The 26,361-nt window shown below is 38.1% G+C and overlaps 2 protein-coding genes across 2 annotated transcripts in view; one reads left to right on the forward strand and one right to left on the reverse strand.

Annotated features, from left to right (window-relative positions):
- The window catches only part of Stap1 (signal transducing adaptor family member 1), a 52,507-nt gene extending 47,722 nt beyond the window's left edge, over positions 1-4,785 (reverse strand). Inside the window, exon 1 of the mRNA XM_005392840.2 lies at positions 4,289-4,785. The gene's annotated coding sequence lies outside the window, so the exon portion shown is untranslated. The remainder of the gene's footprint in view (positions 1-4,288) is intronic.
- A 402-nt stretch (positions 4,786-5,187) lies between these two features.
- The window catches only part of Cenpc (centromere protein C), a 61,273-nt gene continuing 40,099 nt past the window's right edge, over positions 5,188-26,361 (forward strand). Inside the window, exons 1-7 of the mRNA XM_005392837.2 lie at positions 5,188-5,484; positions 10,223-10,269; positions 11,691-11,761; positions 13,806-13,900; positions 16,264-16,345; positions 22,560-22,842; positions 23,562-23,774. Coding sequence (XP_005392894.1) covers positions 5,467-5,484; positions 10,223-10,269; positions 11,691-11,761; positions 13,806-13,900; positions 16,264-16,345; positions 22,560-22,842; positions 23,562-23,774 — 809 coding nt within the window. The 5' untranslated portion in view covers positions 5,188-5,466. The remainder of the gene's footprint in view (positions 5,485-10,222; positions 10,270-11,690; positions 11,762-13,805; positions 13,901-16,263; positions 16,346-22,559; positions 22,843-23,561; positions 23,775-26,361) is intronic.

Raw genomic sequence — 26,361 nt, forward strand, 5'->3', positions numbered from 1 at the left:
CTCAAGTTGCATCCATTTACCTATAAAAGTCTCTAGCTTATCATCTTTTATGGTTGAGTAATACTCCATTGCATAAAAAGACCACTTTTCTTTTCATCCCTTCCTTGGTAGATGGGCATTTAGATTGTTTCCAAGATTTTGCTATTATAAATTGTGCCGCTATAAACATAGGTGCACATATAATCACCCAACCTTGATTCCAGCACCCTTATTCCCAACATTGCACTACCAATCCATCATACACTCTAGATTCAGCCACCTCTGAAAAAACTCTATGATTGTATGAGGCTTGAGGGGGACATCTAGACACAAAACATAGCAAAATTCACAGCATAAAGCTTTTGCATAAAAGTAGTTGTGTTGGCTCATTATCACTATAGTTCTGCCTCTGAACCCACTGTGCCTCCCACATGTCTGTGAGTTTGCACACTAGCATATCCCTTCTTGTGTGATTTATGTGATCAATTCTTTTTCTTTGAGTCATTATGGATTTAGATTTATTTTACCTATTTAGCTTAACGTGGCTTTCTAATGTTGCTTTAATTTGTAATTTCCTGGTAACATACGATATTCAGCATCTATTACATATTCCCATTTGCTATTTGTATGTCTTTTTTGAGCAGGTGTCTATTCAAATTATTTGCCCATTTTTGAATTGGTTGTTTTTTGTTTTTATATTTTATGTGTTTTATATTTTGGACACCAGTCTTCTAACATATATGTGTTTTGTAAAGACATATTCTGTCTCTGACTGGTCTTTTATTATTCTTTTAATGGAGTACTTTGCAGAGCAGATTTATCTTTTATGAAGCACAACTTATCAATTTTTTCTTTGATGGATCGTGTTTTTGGGGTTATATCTAAAAAGGACTCGTAAACCCAAAGTTGCCTAGATCTACTGTGTTATAGGAGTTTCATGGGTTTTCCTTTTACATTTTGAGTAAGTATTTGTGAGAGAGTAAGTTCTGTGTGTAAATTCCCTTTTTTTTTCTGCATTAGGATATCAAGTTGCTCAGCATCATTTTTTAAAGAGTGTATCCTTTCTCCATTGAAATACAATTGCCCCTTTGTCAAATATCAGTAAATTGTGTCTGTGGGTCTGTTTCTGGGCTCTCTCCCGTTGCACTGAGTGTCTGCTGTTCACCAATGTCAAACTTTCTTAATCATGGTAGTTTTACGATAAGTCTTGAAATTGTGTAGTGTCAGTCCTCTGACTTTGTTCTTCTCCTTGAATATTATTTTGGCTTTTAGGAGTCTTTTCTTTGTCTGAGTGTATTTCAAAATCAATTTACCAATAGCTACAAAATAACTTCAAGGTGTTTGATTTGGAGTGCATAGAATCTAGATCAAATATGAAAGACCAGATTTCTTTATAATATAGTGTTAATAGCCAGGAACATGTAGTATCTATCCATTTATTTAGAGCTTTGATTCTTTCATTGTTACTTAGTTTTTCTGTTACAGATCTTATAGATATTTTGTAAGATTTGTCTTAATGTTTCATCTGTCATTGCTAACAAATAAAACTGTATTGCATTTTAAATTCTAATTTCTCATTGCTAGTATATTATAAAAATTGGCTTTTTCATTTTAACCTCTTATCCTGGAAGATTGGTATACATGTTTGTTACTTGCAGGGTTATTTTTTGTTGTTTTTGATCCACTGGGATCTTCTTTTTTTTCCTATTATCAAACTCAGGAAATTTATTGTTTATCCACATGGTGTTTACATTCTGCCAAGTGGCCCTGAAATATCCTATACAGTTATTTTTTCCTGGCTCAGGATCAAAACTCAAGAGACATGTTGGATTTAGTGTTTGTGCCTCTTTAGTTTGTTTTAATTTGCAATAGTTTCTCAACCTTTCTTGACTACACACCCCCTCATCCTAATATAGTTTATGTATCCTGCCTTAGAAACCTTTGTCTACACTTCCAATCATGAAGAAATTGTTCATTTTCTTCTAATAGCTTTATGGCTTAACTTTTATAGTTAGGTCTGTGGTCAGTCACGAGTTTTCTTTTGTGTGTGTATAGTGTGACACAGGAGATAAAATTCATTTTCTTCCATATGTATATCCAGTAGTCCAAGCATCATTTGCTGAAAAGACTTTGAGCAATGTATGGCTTTGATTCCTTCATACAAAAGTGTGAGCTTACACTTTTGTTTTGTTTTGTTTTGTTTTTGAGACAGGGTCTCACTGTGTAGTTCAGGCTGGCCCTGAACTCACTACGTAGCCCAGCCTGCCCTCAAACTCACAATGATCCTCCTGCCTCAGCCTCCCGACTGCTGGGATTACAGGCTTGTGCCACCATGCCGGTTTGAAATTATTTTTAAGTGCTTAATTCACTTGTGAATATTTATGAGATGACTTCCATTTCTTTATGAAGCCTTATAAATGAAGAAATCCATAAATTCTTTGATGGGAATCAAGTCTAAACAGTCTTTGAAATAGTTTTGACATTTATAAATTTGAAATTATCTAAAATTATAAGATACTTAATTTCCCAATTTATATGTTTAATTACATGTACTTTCATCGACTAATACAGACAGACAGACAGAAATACCTATGTTACCTAAGTAGTCATGAGCAAAAGGTAGAGATTTAATTACTTGTTATAGTAGAGGTATTTTCACATGTATTTGGGGAGACTTACAAAAAGAAATCTGCTATCTTAAACAAGTATTATTCTCCCATAAATTAGCAACCCTACACTGTGCTATGTTACACTATACTATTTATTTACCTACTTATACAAAGGACAAATATCTATTGCTTACAGTCCTGGAAACCAGGACACCCCAGATCAATGTGCCAGATTTCGGATACTAAACCCTATTTTAGAATATTAAAACTATGCAGGTGCTACTAACTACTGTACTAGGGCTGGTACAGTTGAACCTGAAACAAAACTCTATCCTCATAATTTTATATGTAAGACATCTGTGATTATGCATATTAAAATTTCTCACTGGAGTTCTAGTTAGAATTCTTGGATACTGTCACCCATTCCACTAATTCTGCTGTTATTGGCCACTGAATTAAATTACTTGGCATTATCAGATGGATTACTAGCTCTACCATTTAGTGGTGGTGTGGTCCTGACCAAGTTACTTAAGTTTCTGTTCCAGTGCCCTATCTGTAAGAGATGTTAATAGTTCTCCCATATATATATTGGTACCAGGAATCGAACTCTTGGCATCATGCTTGCCAGGCAGGTGCTGTACTGCTGAGCTACATCCTGAACCCCACAGAGATATTATCTAAATGTTTCAAAGATATGTAGAACATTCACAGATCCTGGCATGTAGTATGCACACAATATATTTTAGTTTATTATGAATTCCCAATGTGACAACACTAAATCATATATACTGTAGAAGGGAAAACTGGTACAGTAAAAAAGAAAATACTAATATCTTTATAAATGAATCCTATGTTGTCAGCATTGTGCTTAGATCTTAAAAGGAATTTAGTCACATGTCAACAATTTTAACATTATTTCCATTTTACAGGCAAAAGAACTGAGTAACAGGTAATTTAATTCAATAGCTAATAACAGCAGAATTAGTGGAATGGAGCAACTCAAGCCTATGTGATCTCAGAGTTCATAACTTCTTTCTTCTCCATCAAAAAATACTTAAATAACTTAAAAATCTGGTTTTAATGGGTGACAGCATTTGTTAAAACATTAAACTTTTAAAATTATGTGCTCAACTCTCGAGTAGCAAATCTATTAAATAAGTAACGTATTTTCTCATTTTTCTTGTAATTGTTGGTTAAATCATGAAACAAGACACAAGTTCATAGAGTCACACACTACTAAGGTATGAAATCTTCAGAGCATCTAATTTAGATTTCCACTGTATCATTACAGAAACAGCTAGAAAAGTGCCACAGTGTTGCCCTTAGTGACACAGCTGGTCAACAGCCAGCCAGGTTTCAGGTCTCTGGGTGCACAATTCTTTATTTTTATGGCCTCACATATGCTAGACAAGCACTGAGCTACATCTCCAGCACTTCCTCCCTCTTTAATACACTATCACCACATAGTTTGGAATCAGAATTAAAAGAGTATTTGATAGTTATGAAATACTCTGCTTTCAGTTTATTCTAGTACTTCTTTGTACAATAATTCATGACAGATTACCAGACTGTTTTTACACTATTTTTTTGAGGACTGGTGTTTTTCAATTGTTTCAAAATTTGGGACCTTTAAATCTGAAATTACTTTATCCTACCCTGGCTTCAGCTTCAAAAGCTCTCTCTGCAGCCCTTGCTCTTACCCTGCTCCTCTCTAATCTTGTCTGGGCTGGTTTGTTGCTACACAGATGCTGCAGTGACACCCGCCGTCCTCGGCAGATGAACCTGGAGTACGACCCAGTGAGGACAACTGAGGAGCCTGGGGGCATCACGGCTCGGTGCATCCTAGCTGCATCGTCCTGACTGCCTCTACGTCCAGACCGGATCCAACATGCTCGCCACCATGGGCATTTGGACGTTGGGGAAGGGCCAGAAAGTGCTGGGCGCCAGATCTGGCGACTCCGGGGAACGAGAACCTGCAGACGTGCTTAGGAGCCGGCACTCAGAGGGTGCAGTCCCTGTATGTCGGATCACACCTCCCGAAGACACTCGCGAAACAGGGCCGGCGCGGTGGATGCGGCCGGGCAGCTCGTGCCGAGGCCCCGCGTGCCCACCGCGCGCTTCAGGCCTCAGCGGCGGCCGCTCCACGGAGAGCCCCGCGGAAATCTTTTCAGAAATTAGACTTCCATGATACATATCTGCGCAGACCACTTCGCGGGCAGTGTTCCACTAAAAGGCAGTACCAGCCTCTCGAGTGAGAACCCTAGGCGTCCCAGTCCTCACGGTTATCAGTACGGCTGGCGTGGCAGACGGCTCTGCACAAGGTAATGATCCTCTTCCAGTCGTCGCCCGCGACTGTGATCCCTGATCCTTCCCAGCACCACTTACTATTCCATAATGGAACTGCTGAGAAGTTTTACACTGGCCTCGAAGGGCAGAGGCTCCCAAGATCACAACTTTCGAGCAAAGGCTCCGCCTGCGGCGCCGGTCGCCAGCGAACCAGGATGAGGGCGGAAGCGATCTCAGGAAGGAAGCGATCTCCGGGCGGAAGCGACCTGGCAGCTGGCGGAAGGGGCGTGCCCGTAACGGCTGTCTTCCTAATGGGCGGCACGGTTGCTGCTGCGCACGCGCAGCCCGTTTCAAATTCGGTGGCCCGCTCGGTGTAGCGGGCGCGTGGAGGGCGGGGTTCATGGCGCGGGAACCCGGAAGCGCGCGCCCAGCGGCTCGGACCTGTGGCGCCCGCCGCGGATCTCCTCCCGGGCTTGTCCGGGCCACTGCCAGCTGCTAGTCCGGCGGCTCCGTCGGTGCTCGGCCTCCTCTCGCCGGCGCCGCCTTGGGCTTCGTCCTTGGCCTGCCTGCCTGGGCCGAGCGGGGCCGCAACATGGCGGGGTCGGGTCTGGTAAGCGCGACAGCGGGCGGGAGCGGGAGCGGGCGGCGGCGGCCGGGGCGGGCGGCCGTCGGGGTTGGCGGGCAGCGGCGCTCGGGTTCCCCTGTCCTCCGCGAGCCTCGGTCTTCGCGTCGGAAGGCCTGGCTCTGCCTCAGCCTCGCAGGTGCTTTCTCCCCGCGGCAGGAGTCCGCGTCTGCCTGGGCCCTGCCGGCCGGGAGACGCCGGTTCCCGCTGTGTGCCGCGAGGGCCGGGGGCGCCGCGGCCTCGTCCGTCCCGTGGGGAGCTGTTTTCGGGCCTGCGTCACCCGCTGGGGCCCGGGAGGCGGGGCTGCAGATCGCAGGTGCCCCCCACCGCCCGGCCGTCGCCGTGGGCCTCCAGCCCCGCCCGGTTCCCGCGCGAGCGCCGTGACCGCTCCTGTCCTGAGCCTGCACTTGCTCCCCCGGGCCCTCGCAGGCCGGAGCTCGGAGCGCGGCGGCGCCCGCTGCGTGGGGCTGCGCGGGAGTGCTGAACGCGCACCGATGCGGGCGGACTGACGTTCGCGTTCCGCGCGAAGAGCACCAACGTTGTTGACGTTACGTGGGGTCGGAAAAGCTATAGCCGTTCTCGCCGGGGGAAGAGGAGCGTTAAACCTAGCAAATTCCTGCATTTCGGATTCCTGTCGGGATCTCAGAACTGTTTCGAGCTGTGTAGTTTTAATACCGAGTGTGGTGTTGTGATCTTTTGAAAAGACGAGGGGGAAGCGGAGTTGGGAGATCGCCTTACACATCCCCGGGTCTCCGGGGACGGGGGTGGGAGCTTCGCCTCCAGGTCATGTTTAGTGACCTCTGCAGAAACCCGCCCCGCAAGGCGGGAGTGGGGAGACTGACAGTGCTGGTGGCCCGCTAATGAGACGCTGGGGATGCTTGTAAGGATTCTCAGGCATGGTGCAGGCCCATAGCAAGGGTTCGTCCCGCCCCAAAACATCAGTCAGTCGTTGGGAGTGACAAATCCGTGTTGTACAGTATTGTCTTTCTTTCTTTTTTTTTTTTTTTGGCTTTTCCGGTACCGGGAACCGAACTTACGACCTTGCGCTTGCCAGGCAGCCGCTGTGCCGCTGAGCTACATCCCCAGCCCCCTGTACAGTATTTTCTCGTTTATTTTTGTTTGTTTGTTTTTCTTTGTACCGGGATTCGAACTCACGACTTCATGCTTGGTAGGCAGATGCCGTGTCACTGAGCTGTATCTCCGGCCATTAATATTTTCTTTGAGGAGGATAATCTTGCAGTTAATGGAACAAGTGCACACTAAAGTCCATTGAAGTCAGAGCTGGTGGTATTTATTTTCAAAGTTAAAAATTCTTAATGTTCTTTTAGGGACCTCATTTGTTCACCTGCTTTCCAGTGTGGCCAGATATCACTTAGCATTCTAGTAGGTGCTCAAGTAATATTTGTTAAACAAGTGAATTTCTTAATTAAAAGAAGAACAGTTTCAGAAGCATTGCAGAGTGCAAAGTGGTAAATCCTTGAATTTGTTGAGTGAAGTTAGAAGAGTGGCCATCCTTTAGGCTTTTGGAAGTTGGTGTAATTAGCAGTCTCAGAGTTGAGCTTTCCTTCATTGTTTCATAGTGTTGAATATTGAACAGAAATATAAGTGCTCGAGTTAAAAGTTTCCAGCCTTAATGTTTCCCTCCTTTTTTTTTTTTTTTTATTTTAAAGATAAAAGTTTCCAGCCAATGAATAACAGTGGAGCTTTTGTAGTATTGCAATGGCTAGGCGGAGTGTATAGTGCAGTGGTAGAGTGCTTGCCTAGCATAGCATGTGTGGGACCCTGCATTTGACCCCTGGTACTGCCACAAAAATCACAAAACAAGGCCTTGCAGTAAAACTAAGAATTGTTAGATATCTATATTCCTTATTTTGCCACCTATAAAATAGGCTTCGTCTTATGTATGTCATGGAGATAACAAGCCTTCACCTTTCCGAATTCTTTTTATTTTTTGAGGTTTTGTTATTGGTTATATCTTTTTTGATGCTAATGTGTAGTAGGCAAAGCTAAGGCAAGAATATAAATTAGTTTAAGAAAAAAATCTCCAGTTTCTTTTAATCTAATACTTTGTTTTCTTTTTTTCTTCCTTACCTAAATAATTCTAAAAGCTGTTAGGTAGGGCCAAGCAAGGTAAGTATTCCCTGTGTGAGAACTGCATGGTCCAGAGCAGGTGTGAGTGTAGGACTGCGTGAGTGGGGTTGAGAGGTGGCGCAATTCAGGATGAGTCAGGTGAAGTTGGCGTCCATGTGAGGGAGCTCAGTTCTGCCATGGAATGGTGTACAACTCACTTAGGTGGCTTTCTGGTGAGGTCTTACAGTCTACTACGGCGAGGCATGAGGGTGTGAGGTGAAAAGGGTATCTGCATAGGAGGGGAATGTTGAGTCCGCCTGGTGTCCCCACGGGGCAGTGGCCTGGTACAAGATGTCAGAGCCTGAGCTGAGGGAGGGAGTATCTGTGGGAAGGGTGGCTAAAACCAGATGGGAGAGCTTTTGGATAGGGATTTGGGAGGTTTGAGCCCACGCAGAGTAAGGAGGGTCTCATGGGGATTGAAACTGTATGTGTTGATGCACCTACTGAATGCTTAAAAGTATTAGGTATGAAAGCCAGTTTTCATCGAGGAGAAAGTTGTAAGTACAGAAAATGTTGGGGGACAAAGTTGTAAGTGCAGAAAAGATGAAAATAGGTTTTGATTGGAATTGTAGGTATCTATGAACTCGTGGTTTCCAGTATTCATAGACAGATATGAGGAAATGCAGATTTAATGGTGATGATGTATATACATACTGTATTCTCTCGTTTGTCCACTGAAAGTCTGGAGAGCAGACAGCAGCTTCCCTGAAGCAGTGAGGACACATGCCGCCTAGTTCATGGTTTCTAGAGACCATTCTTTACCAAAAAAGGATTGGGGCAGAGAAAATACAAGATGAGCCTAGAAAAATTAGTGTATTTTTATTTGCTGTTTCATGTGTGCACAATTATATCTCAATTAAGTAATTGTATCTTTAAAAATAGGGCTTAGTAAACACCTCATATTTATAAAATTTTCATTGTTGAGTGTGACATTTATCTTATTCCTATATGATCTTCAACTAGAAAATTTCTTCTGTAGTTTTTTTTTTTGGAGGGGAGGGAATTGAACTCAGGACCTTGCATCTGCCAGGCAGTTGCTGTACCGCTGAGCTATATCCCTGGCCCCTCTTCTATAGCTTTTACAATTAAAAGATTGAATCAGGCAGGTACGGTGGCACATACTTATAATACCAGCACTTGTGAGGCTGAGGCATGAGAATTGCAAGTTCAAGTCCTGCCTGGGCAACTTAGCAAGAACCTGTCTCAAAATAATAAAGGGCCAGGGATGTACCTTAGTGCAAAGGCCTTGGGCTCAGAAACCAGTGCTGCTCCCCACTTCCAAAAAAGAAAAACAAACAAAAAAGTAGGACTCAAAGTATCTCCAATACTATTTTAACGTAAGTATCAGCAATTTTGTGTGTTTTATTTTTACTGTTACTTCCATTTCCTGCCTCATTGCTGGGGAATAGATATTCCAGAAGCATTCTAGATTTTTTTATTCTCAATTTTTCTTGCAGTTTCACTGCTATGTTCCTTGGTATGGGTTTCTAGTTCATTTTGCTGGCTCCTTATGTCCTGCAGATTTGGGGAATTCAGTGGTACTCATGCATTATTGTTAGACTGTATATATTTCTTTTTGTTTTGTCTGGAATAAGTGATCAGAGGTGAGAGCTCCTGGTGGTTGTATTTTTCATCTTACTCTTTCTCCCGTTTTCTTATTTTTTCTTTATTTTGAGAAATAGCCTCAGCTTTATCTTAATTATAGTATTTCAGTTTTGGGCAGTCATGCTTTTCATTAGTTTTCTTTGTTCTCTGTTCAGTGTAGATAGTATACCACTTTAGTTTCCAGAGTCTAGTATTTCAGTTATCACTTGAAGGCAATAGTTTTCTTATTTTTGAAATTTTCTTCTTTTCCATCCTTAACATTAGTTTTCCTTCCGTCTTCTGTTTTAGAGATTGAAATGTTGGGTGATTCCCCCAGATATTGGTCGTATTTGAGATGGAGATAGTAAACACTAATTAGGAGGGTCCGTTCTGTAGGTTTTACCGCTTTGTCTCACTTGTTAGCTTCTCTAGATCTTGTATTTTCTAGTTCTGCATCTTCAGGGCTTCTCGTGTAAGATGAGTTACCTAACTCCTCACTGAGGAGCCTTTGAGCTTTTGTGGACCACTACTGCTTTCATTGTTTCCTTATTTATCATTCTTCATTTGTTTTCTGTCTAATGGAAGTTTGTTAAATTTGTTCACTTATTTTTTCTTCAGTTTTCTTTTTCCTTGTTTTATAGTGTTTGTTCTTTATGATTATTTTTAGCGGGCTATTTCTATGTGGAAGGAATGTAAGGTATTGTTAGTTAATCATCTGGAATGATTAGGAACCCTGACAGATGGAAAAGTGTGGTGGTGGTTAGGGCAAGAGGAAGAATAAGATCAGCTTGAGGGAGGGGATCAGGGTTAGTATAAGAAAGGTTTGGAAATAGTACAGGTGAGGCACATTTCTTCTTCACTTGATTCAGAATTCTTTTTTAATGATATGATGATGGGTGATTAACAGATACTTAAGAAATAAAATTGTGCCATTCCCTTGTTAGAATGAAATTACATTGGAAATAAGTTGTATTTGATTATATTTTAAACAAAATTTTAAATTTTTTTTTAGGATCATCTCAAAAATGACTACCGAAGAAGATTTTGCCGACCTTCCAGGTGATTTCATAGTAAAGATAATTTTTATTTTCATCTTCAGAAAGGAATTATTAAGTGAAGAAAGCAGAAATTATCACCTCTGAGTAAGATAATGATGTCTGCCCACTAAATATAGTTATCTTAATTATGTTGTACTAAGAGAAATGTTAATACAAGCGGTATTGGCTTAGTGACAGTGAGAAGAGAAATTCACTTGATAAAATGGTGAAACAGAAGGACTGTCAGTTCTACCTGAATGCCATTCATGGGAAAAGTGTACTGTAGTGGATTAAATGGTAATATTGGAAAGATGCAGCTTATTTTAGTAGGGAGAAAGAAGACAATAATACCTGCTGCCATACATTTGCTGAGTGCTTAGTGGGGTCATCTGGTCTGTTTTTTTTACTTGTAAAATCTGTACAATTAAAATTTCTAATTAAATATTTAACAGTAATAATATAACAGCCTTAACTTGCAGTGTAGACAGCCACATAGAGGTTAAGGGATTTGTGTGTTGTGGCTACTAAGGAACGGTTGAAGTGAGTTACTTCATATGTATTACTTTTTTTTTTTTGGTATTTTTGAGACAAGGTCTTGCTATGTAGGTCAGGCTGGCCTTGAGCTCACTTTGTAGCCCAGGCTGACCTCGAATTCATAATGATCCTCCCGCCTCAGCCTCCCGGGTGCTGGGATTACAGGCGTACACTACCATGCCCAGCCTCATATGTATTACTTTTATAACTTGAAGGATAAGAGGATTGTTGTAGGTGAGGAATCAGTAAACTATAACCCACAGACTAGTAACATGTTTTGTAGCAAGTTTGTTTCAGTATTGGAGCACACAGCAATGCCCATTTGTTAGAATGTTCAGAGTTGAGTACTTGTTACAGACTGGACGGTATGCAGATCTAAAGTATTTACCATCTGGCCCTTTGGGCAAAAATTTCCCATTCTTGTTAGGGGTGCATGTGAGAATTTTATTGTGATTGAGATTCTGTCCTTCGGCGGGGAAGTACTTAAACAACCTAGCATAGAGCATTACTCAGAGAGGGAGAGGGGAAAGGAGAGATGAACATTTCAGGGCCAGTTAATTGTATTCATTAAAAAAAGTTTATGATCTTACTGGGATACAGCAGTAGTTCAAACCAGTTTTTGATATGGATGTTCAATTCTGTAATATAATTGCTTATGTGACATAATTGTTTATATGGATAATGATAATGCTTCCTTTCACAATACAAAGGAATGAGTTCACTTGTGGGAATTTTTAAGTTGTCAAGTACATATTTTGTGTTCACATAATAAAGGTCTTCTTATTATTAAGTTAACATTTTATAGTGAGACAGAATTTTAAGTAGATGGTAACAAATGACAAATAATACAAATAACAGAATTATCTTGCAGAAATGATCATGGTATATTTGCCCTTTCTTTTTTATTAGGGCACCTGACATTAATACTGAGCAAAGCCAGAACATGCTGGAAATCTTAGAAAACTGTTTTGAAGAAAAAAGTAAGACTTGGTTTCTAGATGGACTTTGAGGGTTGGAATGGATGAAAATATGAATTTGTCACGTTAATACCAAATGTAACAAATATTTTCTAGCATTTAAATACAGGTAAAGCATTTTCCTTGGAATTTTGAGTACACATGTAATCTTTCCTGTATACTAAGGGTAATACTAATTTTTTAAAAATCACAGTAATTTCACGTTAGGTTTCTGTAATCTTGAAGTCCATACATAATTATATACAAGAGAATATTTGATGTATAGGTCTGAAATTCCAAAATCTGAAATCCACTATTATAAGTGGAATATTCCACATCATAAGTCTTTAGTTCATATACAGAATTACTGAACATATTGTATAAAATTGCCTTCATGATCTCTCGCTCTCTCTCGCTCTCTCTCGCTCTCTCTCGCTCTCTCGCTCTCACGTGTGCTATATATATATGTATGGGGGTACATGAAATAAAAGTGAATTTTTTGTTTAGACTTGGGACCTGTCTTAGTTACATTTCTCTCGTTGGTGAGACAAAATACCCAACACCCAAAGTTAAAGAAGGAAAGGTTTATTTAGCTCAGTTTGAGTCAGGCGGCAACAGATTCTGGTGGCAAAAGATACCAAAAGCAACAAGATAGAAGAGAGATAAGCTTTTCCCTTGTTTATGTTGTATGCAGGCTACATACCCTAAGGTGGGTGTAGCACTCACAGCCTCAATCACAGCATTAGACCATAAACAAATCACAAACTTTAGATTCAGCTACCACCAAAAAGCCTGCCCTGTTACCACATGAAGCTTTGGGGGGACTTCTAGACACAAACCATAACAAGACCCATCCCCAAGATACCTTATTAAGTCTGTGTAGATATTCTAAAATCTGAAAAAATAAAAAAATGTAAATTATTTGTGGGCCCAGGCATTTGATAAGGGAAACACTGTATTGGAAGCAAGTGTGCAAAATTCTTGGGATCCTTACAGTTTGAGATAATCTTTGATGATTTTCATACCTTTAATGGAATTGGTAAATTTTGACAAAAAGTTTTCTAAGTCCTGATCAGCATCAGAATAAAGAGAGTGGGCCAGTGAAAGGTGCTTGTAATCTCCACCCTCAGGAGGCTGAGGCAGGTGGATTACCATCAGTTTGAGGCCAGCCTGGGCTGCATAGCAAGACCGTGTCTCAAAAAAGAAAAAAACAAAAAGGAATAAGGAGATATTTTGGATGTTAATGTTTCATTATACCCAAAAGCACTTGTTAGATATTTAATCCACGTTGCAAAAATTTGAGGAGGTGGAACCTTTGAGAGATGGTTAGGTCACAAGGTGCTGCACACATGAAGAGATTAATGCTAGTATAAGTTTTGAGACTGCAATTGTGTTTTCTTGCTGTCTGGCGCACTGTTATGCATCTGCCTCCTGCCTTGGGATGACATAGGAAGGCCCTTGGTAAGTGCAGGTGTGATTTTGCAATCCAGTCTTTAGTATTGTAGGAAGTAATTCTGTTTTTTGTAAATCACTCAGTGTCAGGATTTTTTCCCCCTGTGGTGTCAGGTCGTGAACCCTAGGTGTTGTGCTTGCTAGGCAGGTACTCTCTCACTGATCTATACCCCACAGCTTATTCTCAGCAGAAAACAGACTGAGACAGTGAAAAACTAGCTCTCTGTACAAGCTCTGAAGGAAGAGTTGGCACATACTTCTTCAAGAGTCTTTGCTTTTCTCAGGTTCTGATACCTTTGAGGAACATTGGAATACTGAATTAATATCTGATTTTTGTCAGTTTGTTTCTTTGTTTTTGTTTTAATTGTGGCATATTGAACCAAGACCTTGCTCAGCATTTGACCACTGCGCTACATCCCCAGCCCTTTTTAAATTTTGAGACAGCATAGATTGCCCAGGTTTGCCTCAAACTTGGAGAATTCTGGGATTACAGGCATATCTTAACCACATGCAGCTAACCAGGCAGTTCTTCACATCTCCTGTAGAGCTACTTTGAATTGTAACCAATAGATACTGTATTAAATTCACTTTCTAAAATTTCATGTTTTTGTTTTAGGTCTCATTGATGATTTTATCACAAATTCTACAAAATCAGTGCTTTATTTAACACCCAGCATAAAAAACAGTGGTATTCAGTCACCAAGCAAAGACGTAAGTAAAAAAAAGAACTGAGTTCTATGTAATATATTGATGAATGAAGCTATATACAATGTACTGAAATATATTTTAGTTACTTATTTTATTCTTGAAAGAGATTTCTGTATTCGCATTGATGGTCTGTAAGATTTGGGGGGTTAATAAAAATTTTGATTTAATGTTTTCTGTGTTTGAAATTGGGAGTTAAAATTACCACATTATAGCAATTTTTTTCATTTCTTTTAAAAAACAGTTAATTAGGTTTTAGGGATATAGGTAGGTATTGAAGTTTCTGATTAGGTTGACAAGTTGAACTGTTTTCTGAAGAATAAAGCCATTCGTTTGCTATCAAGGGGAAACAGTTTTGTTCATCATATGTCTTAAGAGGATGGGTTGATCTAACTATACAAGACAGTTTTTTTGAGATAAGGCCTCAGTATATAGTGCAGGCTGGCCGTGAACTTGCTGTATAGCTTGAGCTGGAGCCAGACTCATCATCCGTCTGCCTTAACCTCCTGGGTGATGGAATAATACCATGTGCCACCATGCCCAACTTGTAGATATTTTTCAATTACAATCCCCCCCACCAGTCCTGGGGATTCAAGTGCAGGGCCTTGCAAACATTAAGCATGTGGTCTACCCCTAACCCTAGAGGTTTTGAAGCTAATGTCCAAGGCAAATTATTTAGAAAGCAAATACTAACTATAGAAACCAGTGAAATAAAAGTTGCGAACAACCTGTAAACAAACAGCATATTAAACCTAAAAAGAATGCAAACATAATCTACTTTTAGAAATAGGGAGAGCTATGGAAATAAGGACTAGCATGTAATCTATAGCTAGCTTTCTTCTGAGGTAAAAATCCTGTGTTCTTTACTCAGTGTTCCATGACTTATGGAAGTTTTCCACTCTGACTAGTAGGTACAGGCATCCTCCATGTGACTGAGGATGATTCCCCCTCAGGCTTCATGTAGTTCTTTCTCCAGCCTTGCATGATTTTCTCACATGCATGCTCCCATCAGTCTACACAGGTTGCTTGAGGGAGATCTGCACGTCTGAAGTTTTCACCCGGTGTAGCTACCACCTGTCCAATACACTGCAAATTCTAACCATCTTGACCTTAGATCCCCAACCTTGTCTCCTCAACTGATGATTTCTCCTGCCTATGCCATAATCTGTGAGCTCAGGAGATCAGACAGTTTGCTTCATTTATTTCCTATCTCTCAGGGATCACTCAGGTCTCCTGAGAATTTTGTATGTTTTGCTTGTTTTAAAAAGTGTTTCAGGGAGATCAGAATTGATCCCTGATAATATAGTATAGTGGTAGTGAACCTACAGGGTGTGAGCCGAAGCAGTCTGTTTTTATCATTGAAAGCTATAAAAGGTTTGCCATCACTGATAAAGTACATCTTACTCTAATGCATGGACTTCTTGATGAGAATAGAAAAGTATTTTGAGCCCAGTGGTAGCAAAAATATGGCTTATCAAAACTTTTATGAGATCTAGCTGAAATAGTATTAATAGGGAATTCATAAGTTTGAAAATATAAAGAAATAAGAGACCTTGGGATATAGCTTGGTGGTAGAGCACTTGCTTGGTATGTGCCAGGCTATGTTTTTAATCTGTAGCACCGCATGCACAAAGATACATTGAAAAATACAGGTTCCACTGTATATTTGTGCTAGGCTTATAAAATGAGTTTCTCCGTTTTTTTGTTATCTTGATGTTCTCTTATAAAATAGTTTTTTTCCCCTTAAATATTTGATAGAATTCACAATGAGTTTTAATTTGTTAGAGAATATTTTTAAAATAAAAAATGATAGGTCTTAGAAATTCATATAGTTCTACAAGGTAATTATGAAAAACAGTAGAGCCTGCTCTTTCTTTCTCCAAGTTCTGACTTGTTAAGTCTTAGCTATTTCACCTCCATGTTTTTAAGTAATGTTTATATTCTTCGATTTGCCAAGTTTCTAGATGCTAGCCAAGAGATAGCTTTGTAAAAAGGCCTTTAAATGATCAGGACTCTGTGTTAATACTTTACTGCATAGATGAATTTCTAAATACTGTATCATACTGGACTGGATCATATCGGATCTCTTTGTATCTATTTTGAAGTTTATATCAGTGGGATTATTAGGTACTTCTACAACTTGCCTTTTGTAGTTAACATACTCATTTATTCATGTCACTCTAGTTTGTTTCACTATTGTATGTGTGATATTATATGACTATATCAAGTGTTTATTGTCAGTAGTTACTTTTGTATACATCAGCAGGTAGTTTGTTTTAAAATATTTTTTCCTATTTTAAAGGCAAATGAATTATAAGCAGAATTGATAATTTAATAAAGTAGATCTAATGTGTTTCTTCTATGCTTAGTGCCAGAAATCACACCCAAAGTCATTTCAAGAAGCCACCCTGCAAGGCGTTGTAGAACCAACTGAAGCTGCCAGCGGATCAGGTTGGTAGCGTGTCCATGGGTATTGCTTGTCTTAATATAATGAAAAAGCTGGAAATGCCAGAGGTCATGCATGTGTTGGTTCAAGTGAAAATGTCAGAGTCAGCCAGGGTAAGATTGTGACAGTGGATGAGTATGTTTTTGATTTTCAAGTCTGTGGTCAATGCTGTATTTCTTTTTTCTCCTTTTGCTCCATTTCCTTTCCTCAGTGACATAGGTTGCTGCTTATAAAAGTTTTATCTTCAAGGTTAGTGTGGTAATGCAGGCTGCAAATCCTAGTACTCAGGAGTTTTAAGCAGGAGGATCTCAGAGTTCAAGGTCAGCCAGAATTACATAGAGTTCAAGCACAGCCTGGACTGTGTATTAAGACCCTGTCTCAAAAATAAAAGTTCTATCTTCATTTTTCAAATTAAAGAGTATTACTCCATTTGAGGTAAGAATCAAAGATTTAAAAGAAACATCTAAACATTGCTCCTGTCATCCTGTTCAGGTAATTTTTGAATCATTTAATATCTTGATTAGGGTATGTAAATGAAAAAAATACAGTATGTGTTTATGTGCTTGTGTCTTTAAGTGCTTTCAGGAGATTTTAAAATTTTCTTTCACACAAATAATATTAGGAGTGCTTTTTACCTGATAGACTATTCTATATTTTCTAATTCAGTTGGTATTTAGTGATCTCATTGTTACTTTGATGTCCATTTCCATGATTGTTACTGGATTTGAGCTCCTGCTTATGTTTCTTAGAATTTGCTTTTGTCTGACAGTATGACTTATCTGTGATTGTCTATCCATGTCATTTGTTTATTTTTTTCTTCATAAGAGATTTTGACTTGAATATCTGTAACCATTTATCTGTAATTTATGTGAGATGTTTTTTCCAATGATAGTTTTTGATTATTATATTTTTAACATTAAATAGGTAATATTTTGAAATTTTCATACGCATGTTTTTTTAGGTTTTGATAATAAAGTCTTTACCCTAATGGTATATGTAATAACTTAGGTTGTTTCTCTTAATTTTTTCAAAGCTTAAGTCTTGAATCCATCTAGAATGGGTTTGAAGATATACCATATAATCACGTTTTCTTTCTTCCATATGATCAATATCTGAGCCATTCATTAATGTCTTCTTCTGAATGTACTGCTTTAGTCATGTGTTAACTTGTATATAATTCAGTATACTTTTACAGTTTCTTCCTATGTTAATACTTTTATACTGTAAGTTTACAGTATATACTGAGATAAGATAAAAAGATAAATACGTCCACTATTCACCCTACTGTTTTCAAATTGTTTTTCTTTCTATGAACTTTCAGTTTTACCCAGTTTTCAGTAAATTTTTGTTGAAATTCTATCTAGAATTGAGTTTAATTTATATAATTATTTTTGTGAGAATGTACATTTTTATGTTGTTTAGGTTTTCTACAAAGAGACATATCTTACATATTTATGTGTTAGAACAACATTAGTCTGAATGTTACAATCCGCAGTGTGAAAGGACAACTCAAGAATAGGAGAAAGTAGTTGAAATCAGGAGCTATTACTATTCCCCAATAAATTTTCCTATGCTGAAAAGCAAAAAAAGTAGACAAAGGACTTGAGCAGACATTTTTACCAAAGAAGATATACAATTGGCCAATGAACATATGAAAAGATGCTAAAAATTATTAGTCATTAGAGAAATACAAATTAAGACCCAGATGACTAGGGTATCTATTGTATCAGTGTTGTATTTGTTTCATAAAATAGGGTGGAAATTATTTCCTTTTCTGATTTCTAGAAGAGATTTTAAAATGACTGTTCTTTGATGTTTGGTATAACATTTTCTAGTGAAATCATCTGGTCTACGAAATTTCTTTTTGAAGAACTTTTAAACTGTGAATTCAGTTAATAGTTATGGGACTGTTTTGGTTATCTATTTCATCTTGGCTGAATTTTGGTAATTTTGTCATAGTTGAGAAATTAGTCTGTGTTTTTTACAACTTCTTGAGTTTATAAGGTTAAAGTTGTTCGTAGCTTTGTTTGTTTGTTTGTTTGGTTTTTTTTTTTGAAACCCCGTCTCACTATTTAGTTCAGGCTGACCTTGAACTCACTATGTAACCCAGGCTGGCCTATGGCTGTCCTTAGTGTTGGAATTGCAGGCATGCATCCCCATACCTGGTCTACACTACAGTATGTTTCTTAATGGCATGCAGAATCTCTTGTGGTAAGCCCTATTTTTTTTCCCTAGTTATTGGTATTTCATGTTTTGTTGTCTTTGTCATTTTTGTCAATTTTGCTAAAAGTTTATCACTTTTTTTCAAAAAACTAGCTTTTTATTATTAATTTTCTGTATTATTTTCCTTTTTCAGGTTTATTGGTTTCAGCTCTTTTGTCCTATCATACTTTTGTTTGATGTGGGTTTATTTTGCTCTTTCTTTTCTAGTTTTCCAGGCAGAAACTGTTATGCTTTGGTTTATAATTAATAGCATTGATTAATTTTGTTTTTCAGATTATTTCTGCTTTGGCCAATAGAAGCTCTTTCATTGGCTCATGTCTTGTTTTTGTTGTGACATAGCCTTTTTTTTGTTATTTTTTGAGTACTTCTTACCTTCTGGAACTCACAAAATGCTCCAGGTCTGTTTTATGTATTTTCTGCCCCTATCATAGAAACAGCCATTTCTCCAAGGAGCCATCTTCTTTAACGGGAGAATGATATAAGAAACCAAGGTTTGGGTGCTAGGTGTACAACATTCTTGGAATGTTGATGCTTGTAGATCCTCTCGATTGAGCAGGATAATATATGTGTGTATACTAACCAGCATAAGTAACATCTATAAATACTTTTATATGTAGCTTTCTGTATTTTATTTAGCTAAACATGAGTTTATATTGATGTCTGTAGCTCTAAACTATTGCTGTATGTATTCTAGCATCTCAGCTGGTTTATAAATACCTACACCTGACTTTGAAACCGGTCATCCACTGTTCACCATCTGTTTACTCTTAAATTCTTGTATATATGTATAACCCTATCAGAATTGTTGACTTAGGCCCTAGGGGAAACATCAGCTAGAGTATCAAGATTGAAATATGGAAAACATGTATTACTATGTGACTTTGAAGACAGGTCATAAAAGGTGGCTCACACCTGTAATCCCAACACTTGAGAAACGGAGACAGGAGGATCACTGTGAGTTCGAGGTCAGCTTGGGCTACAAAGTAAGCCCAAACTACAGAGACCCTGTCTCAAAAAGACCTCCCCCCAAAAAAGCTGTGTGACTCCTCCTAGCTTTCTGGAGAACAAGCTTACCTTGTTTCTTTCTTCTGTCCCTTTGCCCTTAAAACCCACTACCACAATTTGAAGGGGCCCAAAGTAGCCCTCGTGGAGAGAAATAGGCTTCCAGCCTACAGACAGCATTAGGTGTCAGACATGTAAGCAAGCTTACACATGGTTCCAGGCGTCAGACTTGGAGCAGTGACAACCCATACCTGGTGCGCCTAGACAGATTTGATCTGTGCGCTGTGTTCTGTCCAGGTGTAGACAGCTCACCACTGCATGTCACACCATGCCACTGCTCTGCTGAAAACTCAGCTCCTAGTAATTCTAAACCCAGTGCGAGTAAAGAACTAAAAAAGGGTAAGGTTTAGTGTAACAAAATGATTTATTTGGGGAAAAAAGCTGGAAAAGAAAGAGGATAGACAGCTACCATGGGGTAGTGGGGGCTTGAGAACGGAAAGCCCCCGAGCTCTTCTTCCTGGCTCCTTTTATTGGGGACCCCTGTCTTTCCATCCCCCAAGTAAGGGCTTGTCAGTATCTGATCTGTTGCCTTGACTGTCTTTGATCCTAACCTAGCAAGGCCTTCTGACCATTTTATTCTATCTTTTCCCTACCTATAGTGCCACCTGTTCTACACACTGATTCCATGAATATAGCAAATGCTGGTTTTGCAGTCAAGTTATGGAGTTATTATGTAGATGTAGCATATTATTGTACAGGTATAGTTACCAGAAAAACTCTGCTTCACAAGTCACACTATTGTCACATCTTTTTACTGTTTTTAAGAATCTGCCATATTGTTTTCACAGTACCGTTTTATATTTTTGTCAGCATTGCGCAGAAATCTAATTTCCATCATCACCAAGTTACTTCCTGTGTTTTATTTTGTTTCAAATAATACTCTACTGAGCTGAAGTTGTATCCTGTTGTGGTTTTGATTTGCACTGTATCAGTCATTAGGCATTTTAAATTAAAACATTAGGAATTGTACACCAAAAAAGTGTCTAAAATCCAAACCAACTAGTTCTTTCTTATAACTTACTTCTTCGAGACTTTCTTTTTAACTTAAGAGAATTTATAATTGATTGTTACAGAATTTTATTATATACTTGCAACATATGATTCATTCCATTTGTGTCCATTCATATTTCCTGTTTAGATTGTTTTTTTTTTTTCCCCTGTTGTTTGACATGGCAAATCATTTTGATAGTATTTTGGTCATTTTGGTTTTTATGCTGTGAGATTCTTGATCGTATTTAAATCTTCTGTTGCAACACATAATTGACCTGTTTTGTTGTAATGTGTAGGCTCTCCCCTAACTTTGTGGAATCTCTTTTAACAGTGGTACTGTGGTCTGCTTCACTTTTTAATGCTGCTTGAATTCTAGTTTAGTTCCTGTGCTGTCTTGAGTGAGGTGTAAGGTGCTTTCTTGAGCCTCCTTATATCCTTGTTCACTCATTTTTGGTTCCAGGTAGAAACTGCTGGGCCTGAGTCTCTTAGCATCGCTGTGGTACACAAGGACACTGAGATCTCTTATGCTTTTTTTTTTTTGCCTCAGTTTACATCTCAGCTAGTATGCTGCTTGTGAAATAGGGACTGGAATGGCCTAGGTCAGTGATAACAAACTTTTTAAAGACCAAGTACCAAACTGTAACCCAAAACCCACTTATTTATGGCAGAGTGCCAACACTGCAGTTAAACCTTAATACTGAGGTTTTAATTTTAAAAAATAACTATACATTAACATCTTTCGTCTTAAAAGAAAAACACAGTAACTCGTGTGTCATAAGATTGCCATGACTTGGCTGACCGAGGGTGTTCTTAGCTCTGCTGGATTAAAACAACACTTGGTGTGAAGCAGGGGCTGGGAAAGACAGCAGTCTCACTCCTGTCAGATGCCTGTGGGTCATCAGTCCTGCCGTATGTGATCACTGGACCACGAACTGGGCCTTCTTTCTCTCCTGTTGTCTCCCCTTTTGCCCAGTTGATCGATGTGGGTTCAAGGCTCCTCCATTGCCCATTCTAGGAATATGTAGGAGATGAACAAGAAACTTAACCAAAGAATTGCATGGTAGTTCCTTGACACTGAAGTTCTAGCTAGTCTACCTTCTTCCTCCCACCATTCAGAATCCTGGTATAGTGATTTTTTTTGTTTTTGTTTTTGCTTTGGTTGGTTTTTTTAGGTGGTGGTGGGAGGTTGAGATAGAGTCAAGCTATGTAGTTAAGACTGGTTTTAAATTTACTATATAGCCCAGGGTGGCCTTAAACTTGTGGCAGTCCTCTTGCCTCAGTCTCCAGAGTGCCAGGATTATGAGTGTGCACCACCACACACCTGACTTGTTGATCAATGGATAATTTGTGAGGAATTTAGTTGTACTTAGAGGGAGAAGCTGGGAAATCCAATTTAATTCCAAAACCAGAAACCCTTTCTGGTTGTATTTTAGATTTCTAGTCTGTGCTTTTTAAAGGTGTGAACCACTATAAATACTACTTAGCTATTCTTTTTCTTTGATATTAGAAGTTTGAGGGTTAAGGGGAAAAAAATGTATTTATCCTGTTTATGTATACTTTGATAAATAGATACATGTACACATGTATATTTATGTTTGAATATATCTCTGAGTATTGTATATGTTATAAATATATATTTATTTAGCTGCCTTAGTTCATTGCAGAAGAATCTCATGATTTTTCTAGGGTACTTCATTATGTTAGCTATATAGATTTATTCACACCTCAAGACTGTCAATAAATTTGTGATTTTTCTGTTTGAGGATTTGTTTTTTCAGAACTTTTAAAATACATATTTTAATCATAAATCTTTGATTCTGAACTTAATGACCTGTGAGTTTTCTGAAAAGTACTTCTGATTAAATGATTGCTGAATTTAAAAGCCCCTTTGATTCTAATGTTACCTTTTAAATTAATAAGTATCTCCATATAATTTTCTTTTAGTTCAGGTTCATGAAATTCATCAGAAAGTTCTGACAGCTGATGTTTGTTCTAAAAGTACACCTGACTTGAAGAAAAAGTCAGGTAAAAAACTGAATGGTCTTTGCGCAGAAGCTGATGAAGAATTTTACATATCAGTTGGTTCACCCACTGTTCTTTTGCATGGAAAACCATCTGAATCGCAAAATGCTATTTCATCAGCCCAAAAGAGAGAAACTCACACTTTTGGAAATTCAGTAAATATGCTGTCTTCAAGTACAGAGATTTCTCTTAAAACCAAGAAAAGGTAACTTCTCCTTATGATAACAGTGTTACTGTAAACATTTCAACTTTCATATTAAAAATTAGTAGGATAGCATTTTGATGTTTTTTAGTAAGGATTAAGGAATATTAACATTATAAGAAAACTGATATGCCTTTTATGTATTCATTTATTCTTAATAAGTAAGGCCTTAAAATGTGCTTGGAAGAAATTGGTGAATAACTTTTCTTTAGTCAGTGGGAAAATGTGGTTTGTTTGTGTTGTCTATTTTTTTGTAAGTTCCTGAAGGAAAAGCTTTGCGTGTGCTTCATATTTATAACTACAGAGATTATTATGTCATTTCCAGGGTAGCAAGGCATATGCACTGCTGAGAATGAGTTGTTGTAAAAATTGTGTCATTTCTTGGAGATTTCCCTTTGACCTTCAGGAAGCAAACTAAATTGTTCAAGGTCCTTTGTTAATAGGAACCTTTGTAATCAGTGTAACTTCTGTCTCAGGTATTGTTTTATTCCTGGAGCCAGCCAGTTAAGTATGGTCTAAGACTTTGCTATTCAAAGTATAGTCTGCTGTAGTGCTCTGAGAAATAGTGCTTTAAGCTATAGATTTTCTAGGTTTATAGTTTAGCTGTTCTAATGCCCAGTGCAAAATCTCATTATATGGTCTGTACTGTCACTGTAAAGAAATTCAGGAAGGCTCATAAGAAACATAGGAGCATTTTACTTGCCTTTCTTTTTACCTATTAGGTTAAACTTTGAAGATAAAGATATTTTGAGAAAAGTAGAGAGAGAAACTAACAAGTCAGAAGTAGAGGATAAAGTATCAGGACAAAAAGAAAGGAGACGATCAGAAACATCTCCAAAAAGAGTACAAGATGTGGAACATGAAATTCCATCACAAGCTAAAAAAAGTTTTTCAACATTGTTTTTAGAAACTGTAAAGAGAAAAGGTGAATCCAGGTAAGTGCTTTGACGTTGTTTTGTTTTCCATTCTATGAACTATATATGAGAATTTCAATATTATTTAACTTAGAAATAAATAATTGATACAAATATTAATTGAAATTTTGATCGACCTGTAAAGAGAGGGTTTTTGTTTTTGCCAGTAGTTCGTTCTCCAAAGCCATCCTTTCAATTGGTACCGAACTAGATGGAAAAGAAAATGAGTTATTTGGTTCTCATTGCTCACCAGTCTTTTCTAAAGTTTGTCCGTGATTATATCAAAAAATGAAGACAGTATTTAGAAATATAATTAAGTCATAGCACCTACGTTTCACTGTCATGGGTTTTGTGTTTTTTCTGTTTCTCCTCGTTCTGCCAATGAAAGCATTTTAAATAAATTTTAATGTAGTCTTTCCTGCGTAAAAACCTGCATTGATTCTCTACTCTCCATATAGTGATTCTTAAGCCCTGGCTGCACATTTAGTTACTTAGAATCAGTGGCAGCCAGACTTGAGAATCACTGGTCTGTAGAATAAACTTAAGTTTTGTCAGCTGGTACTTAAAGTCCTGTGTTTTGCCCACTTGGTCATACATATTTGCATTAACCCTTTTGTTGGTCAGCATTGACCCTTTTCCTGTCTCTTGCCAGTCATTTTCTTTTAAGGTCTGTATTAGGCCTCTGGGTTTTTTCAAATTCCACATCAGTGATTTTAAAATTTTTTTTTTTTTGCCTCATATTATAGATTTGCTAGTTTATGCGTGTCCTTATTAGTTAAGACTTTAGTGCTCCTTAGGAATTTAGAGTTTCTTTTATATTTTCTGTGGCATCTGTCAGAGTGCTGCTGAACATATGAAAAAGTTTCTGTAAGAACATGTTAAATGACTAAATGAAATTCCTCTTTTGTTCAGCCTCTGTTCCCTAGTTCATTTCTCACTTACGTGCACGTGTGCACATACATGCACACAAACACACGAATTTACTCCCTGTGTGCATGCTGTTCCCACCATCCTAGATGAATGTATTACACATACAGGCTAGTATATGTGGAAGAACAATTGGGAATTTTTAATATTCTTTGATAAACTACTGTACAAAGTCAATTTTATATTTATTGCTTTAGACAAACTTCGATGCACTGATCTTTTTTTTTTTTTCTTTCAATTTCATTGATTTCTACTACGATCTTTATAATTTCTTTTTGTTGGTCTTGGGTTTTTTTGTTTTGTTTTTGGTACTAGAAATCAAACTCAGAACCTTGAGATTGCCAGGCAGGCGCTTGTGCCGCTGAGCTATATCGCTGGCTTTTTGTTGGTTTTGGGTTTGTATTGGTCTTATTTTTCTAGGACCTTGAGATACATCATTAGTTATTTATTTTGGACTGTGCTGTTTTTCTAATGTAGGCACTCACAACTCTAAACTTCTTTGTTAGGACTCTTAATTGTGTTCCACAGATTCTGGTATGTTGTACTGCTGTTGTCATTTGAGTATAGAATTTTTCTGTCTGATTTCTTGTAAACCATTGATTGTTTAAGAAAGTATTACTTAATCTCCATGAGTTTCTAGTCTTTTAATTTTTTTTGCTGTTGATTTTTATTTTCATTTTATTATGATATGGTAGGATGCAAAATATTATTGAATTCTTTCCTACCTACTGATACTTGCTTTATGGCCTAAAGTGTGATCTGTTTTGAAGAAAGTTCTGTATGCTGCTGAGAAGAATGTATATTCTCTTGTTGGATGAAGCACTCTGTAGATAACTGTTATATCCATTTGTTATATGGAGTGATTTAAACTCTGAAATTTTTTTTTTGTCTGATTGACCTGTTTGTGAGACTGATGTATTGAGGTCTCCCAATATGATTATATTGTGATCTGTGTGTTCATTTTGTTTATGAAATTGTACCAACATTTGGGGTGTGTGTGTGTGTGTGTATAGTTTTTTTTTTTCAGTTGTCATCTCTTCCTTGGGAATTATTTGCTTTACCAATCTATAACACCTTTGTTTCTTTTTACAGCTTTGGTTTGAAATCATTGGTAGAAATTAGAATAGCCACTCCTGCTTGTCTTGGGGCTCTTGTTGCATGGACCATTATTTTCCGCCTTTTTATTTTTAGGGTATATGTGTTTTATGGATGAAGTACATTTCTGGCAGGCAGCATATAGTTAGATTTTATTTTTTGATCTAATCTATCAGTCTGTCTTTTCATTGGGAAATTAAATGTAAACATCGAGAGGTATTTACCTGTTCTGGTCATTGTGTAATTCTTCAAGGGCTGATTCCTTTATTTTTTCATTTTGTTTAAGTCTTTTCCCAGTTGGATGTATTATTTCCTTCAGTCTTTGATGTTCGCCTTACTGTATCTGTTTGAGATTTCCTTGAGTGTTTCGTGCAGTACTGGTTTGGTGATCATGCATTTCTTTAGATTTTGTTTGTCTTGGAAAGTCTTTTATCTTGCTGTAGTTTTGAAGGATAATTTTGTAGAAATTATATATAAAATACATATATAGAAATCTGAGTTGACAACTACTTTCTTTTTGAGCTTGAAAAACTTCACTCCAAGCTTTCCTAGTCTTTAAGGTTTGTGTTAAGAATTCTGCTGTTAA

Source organism: Chinchilla lanigera, unplaced genomic scaffold (assembly GCF_000276665.1).
Source record: "Chinchilla lanigera isolate Chin_1 unplaced genomic scaffold, ChiLan1.0 scaffold00046, whole genome shotgun sequence".
Classification (NCBI taxonomy): domain Eukaryota; kingdom Metazoa; phylum Chordata; class Mammalia; order Rodentia; family Chinchillidae; genus Chinchilla; species Chinchilla lanigera.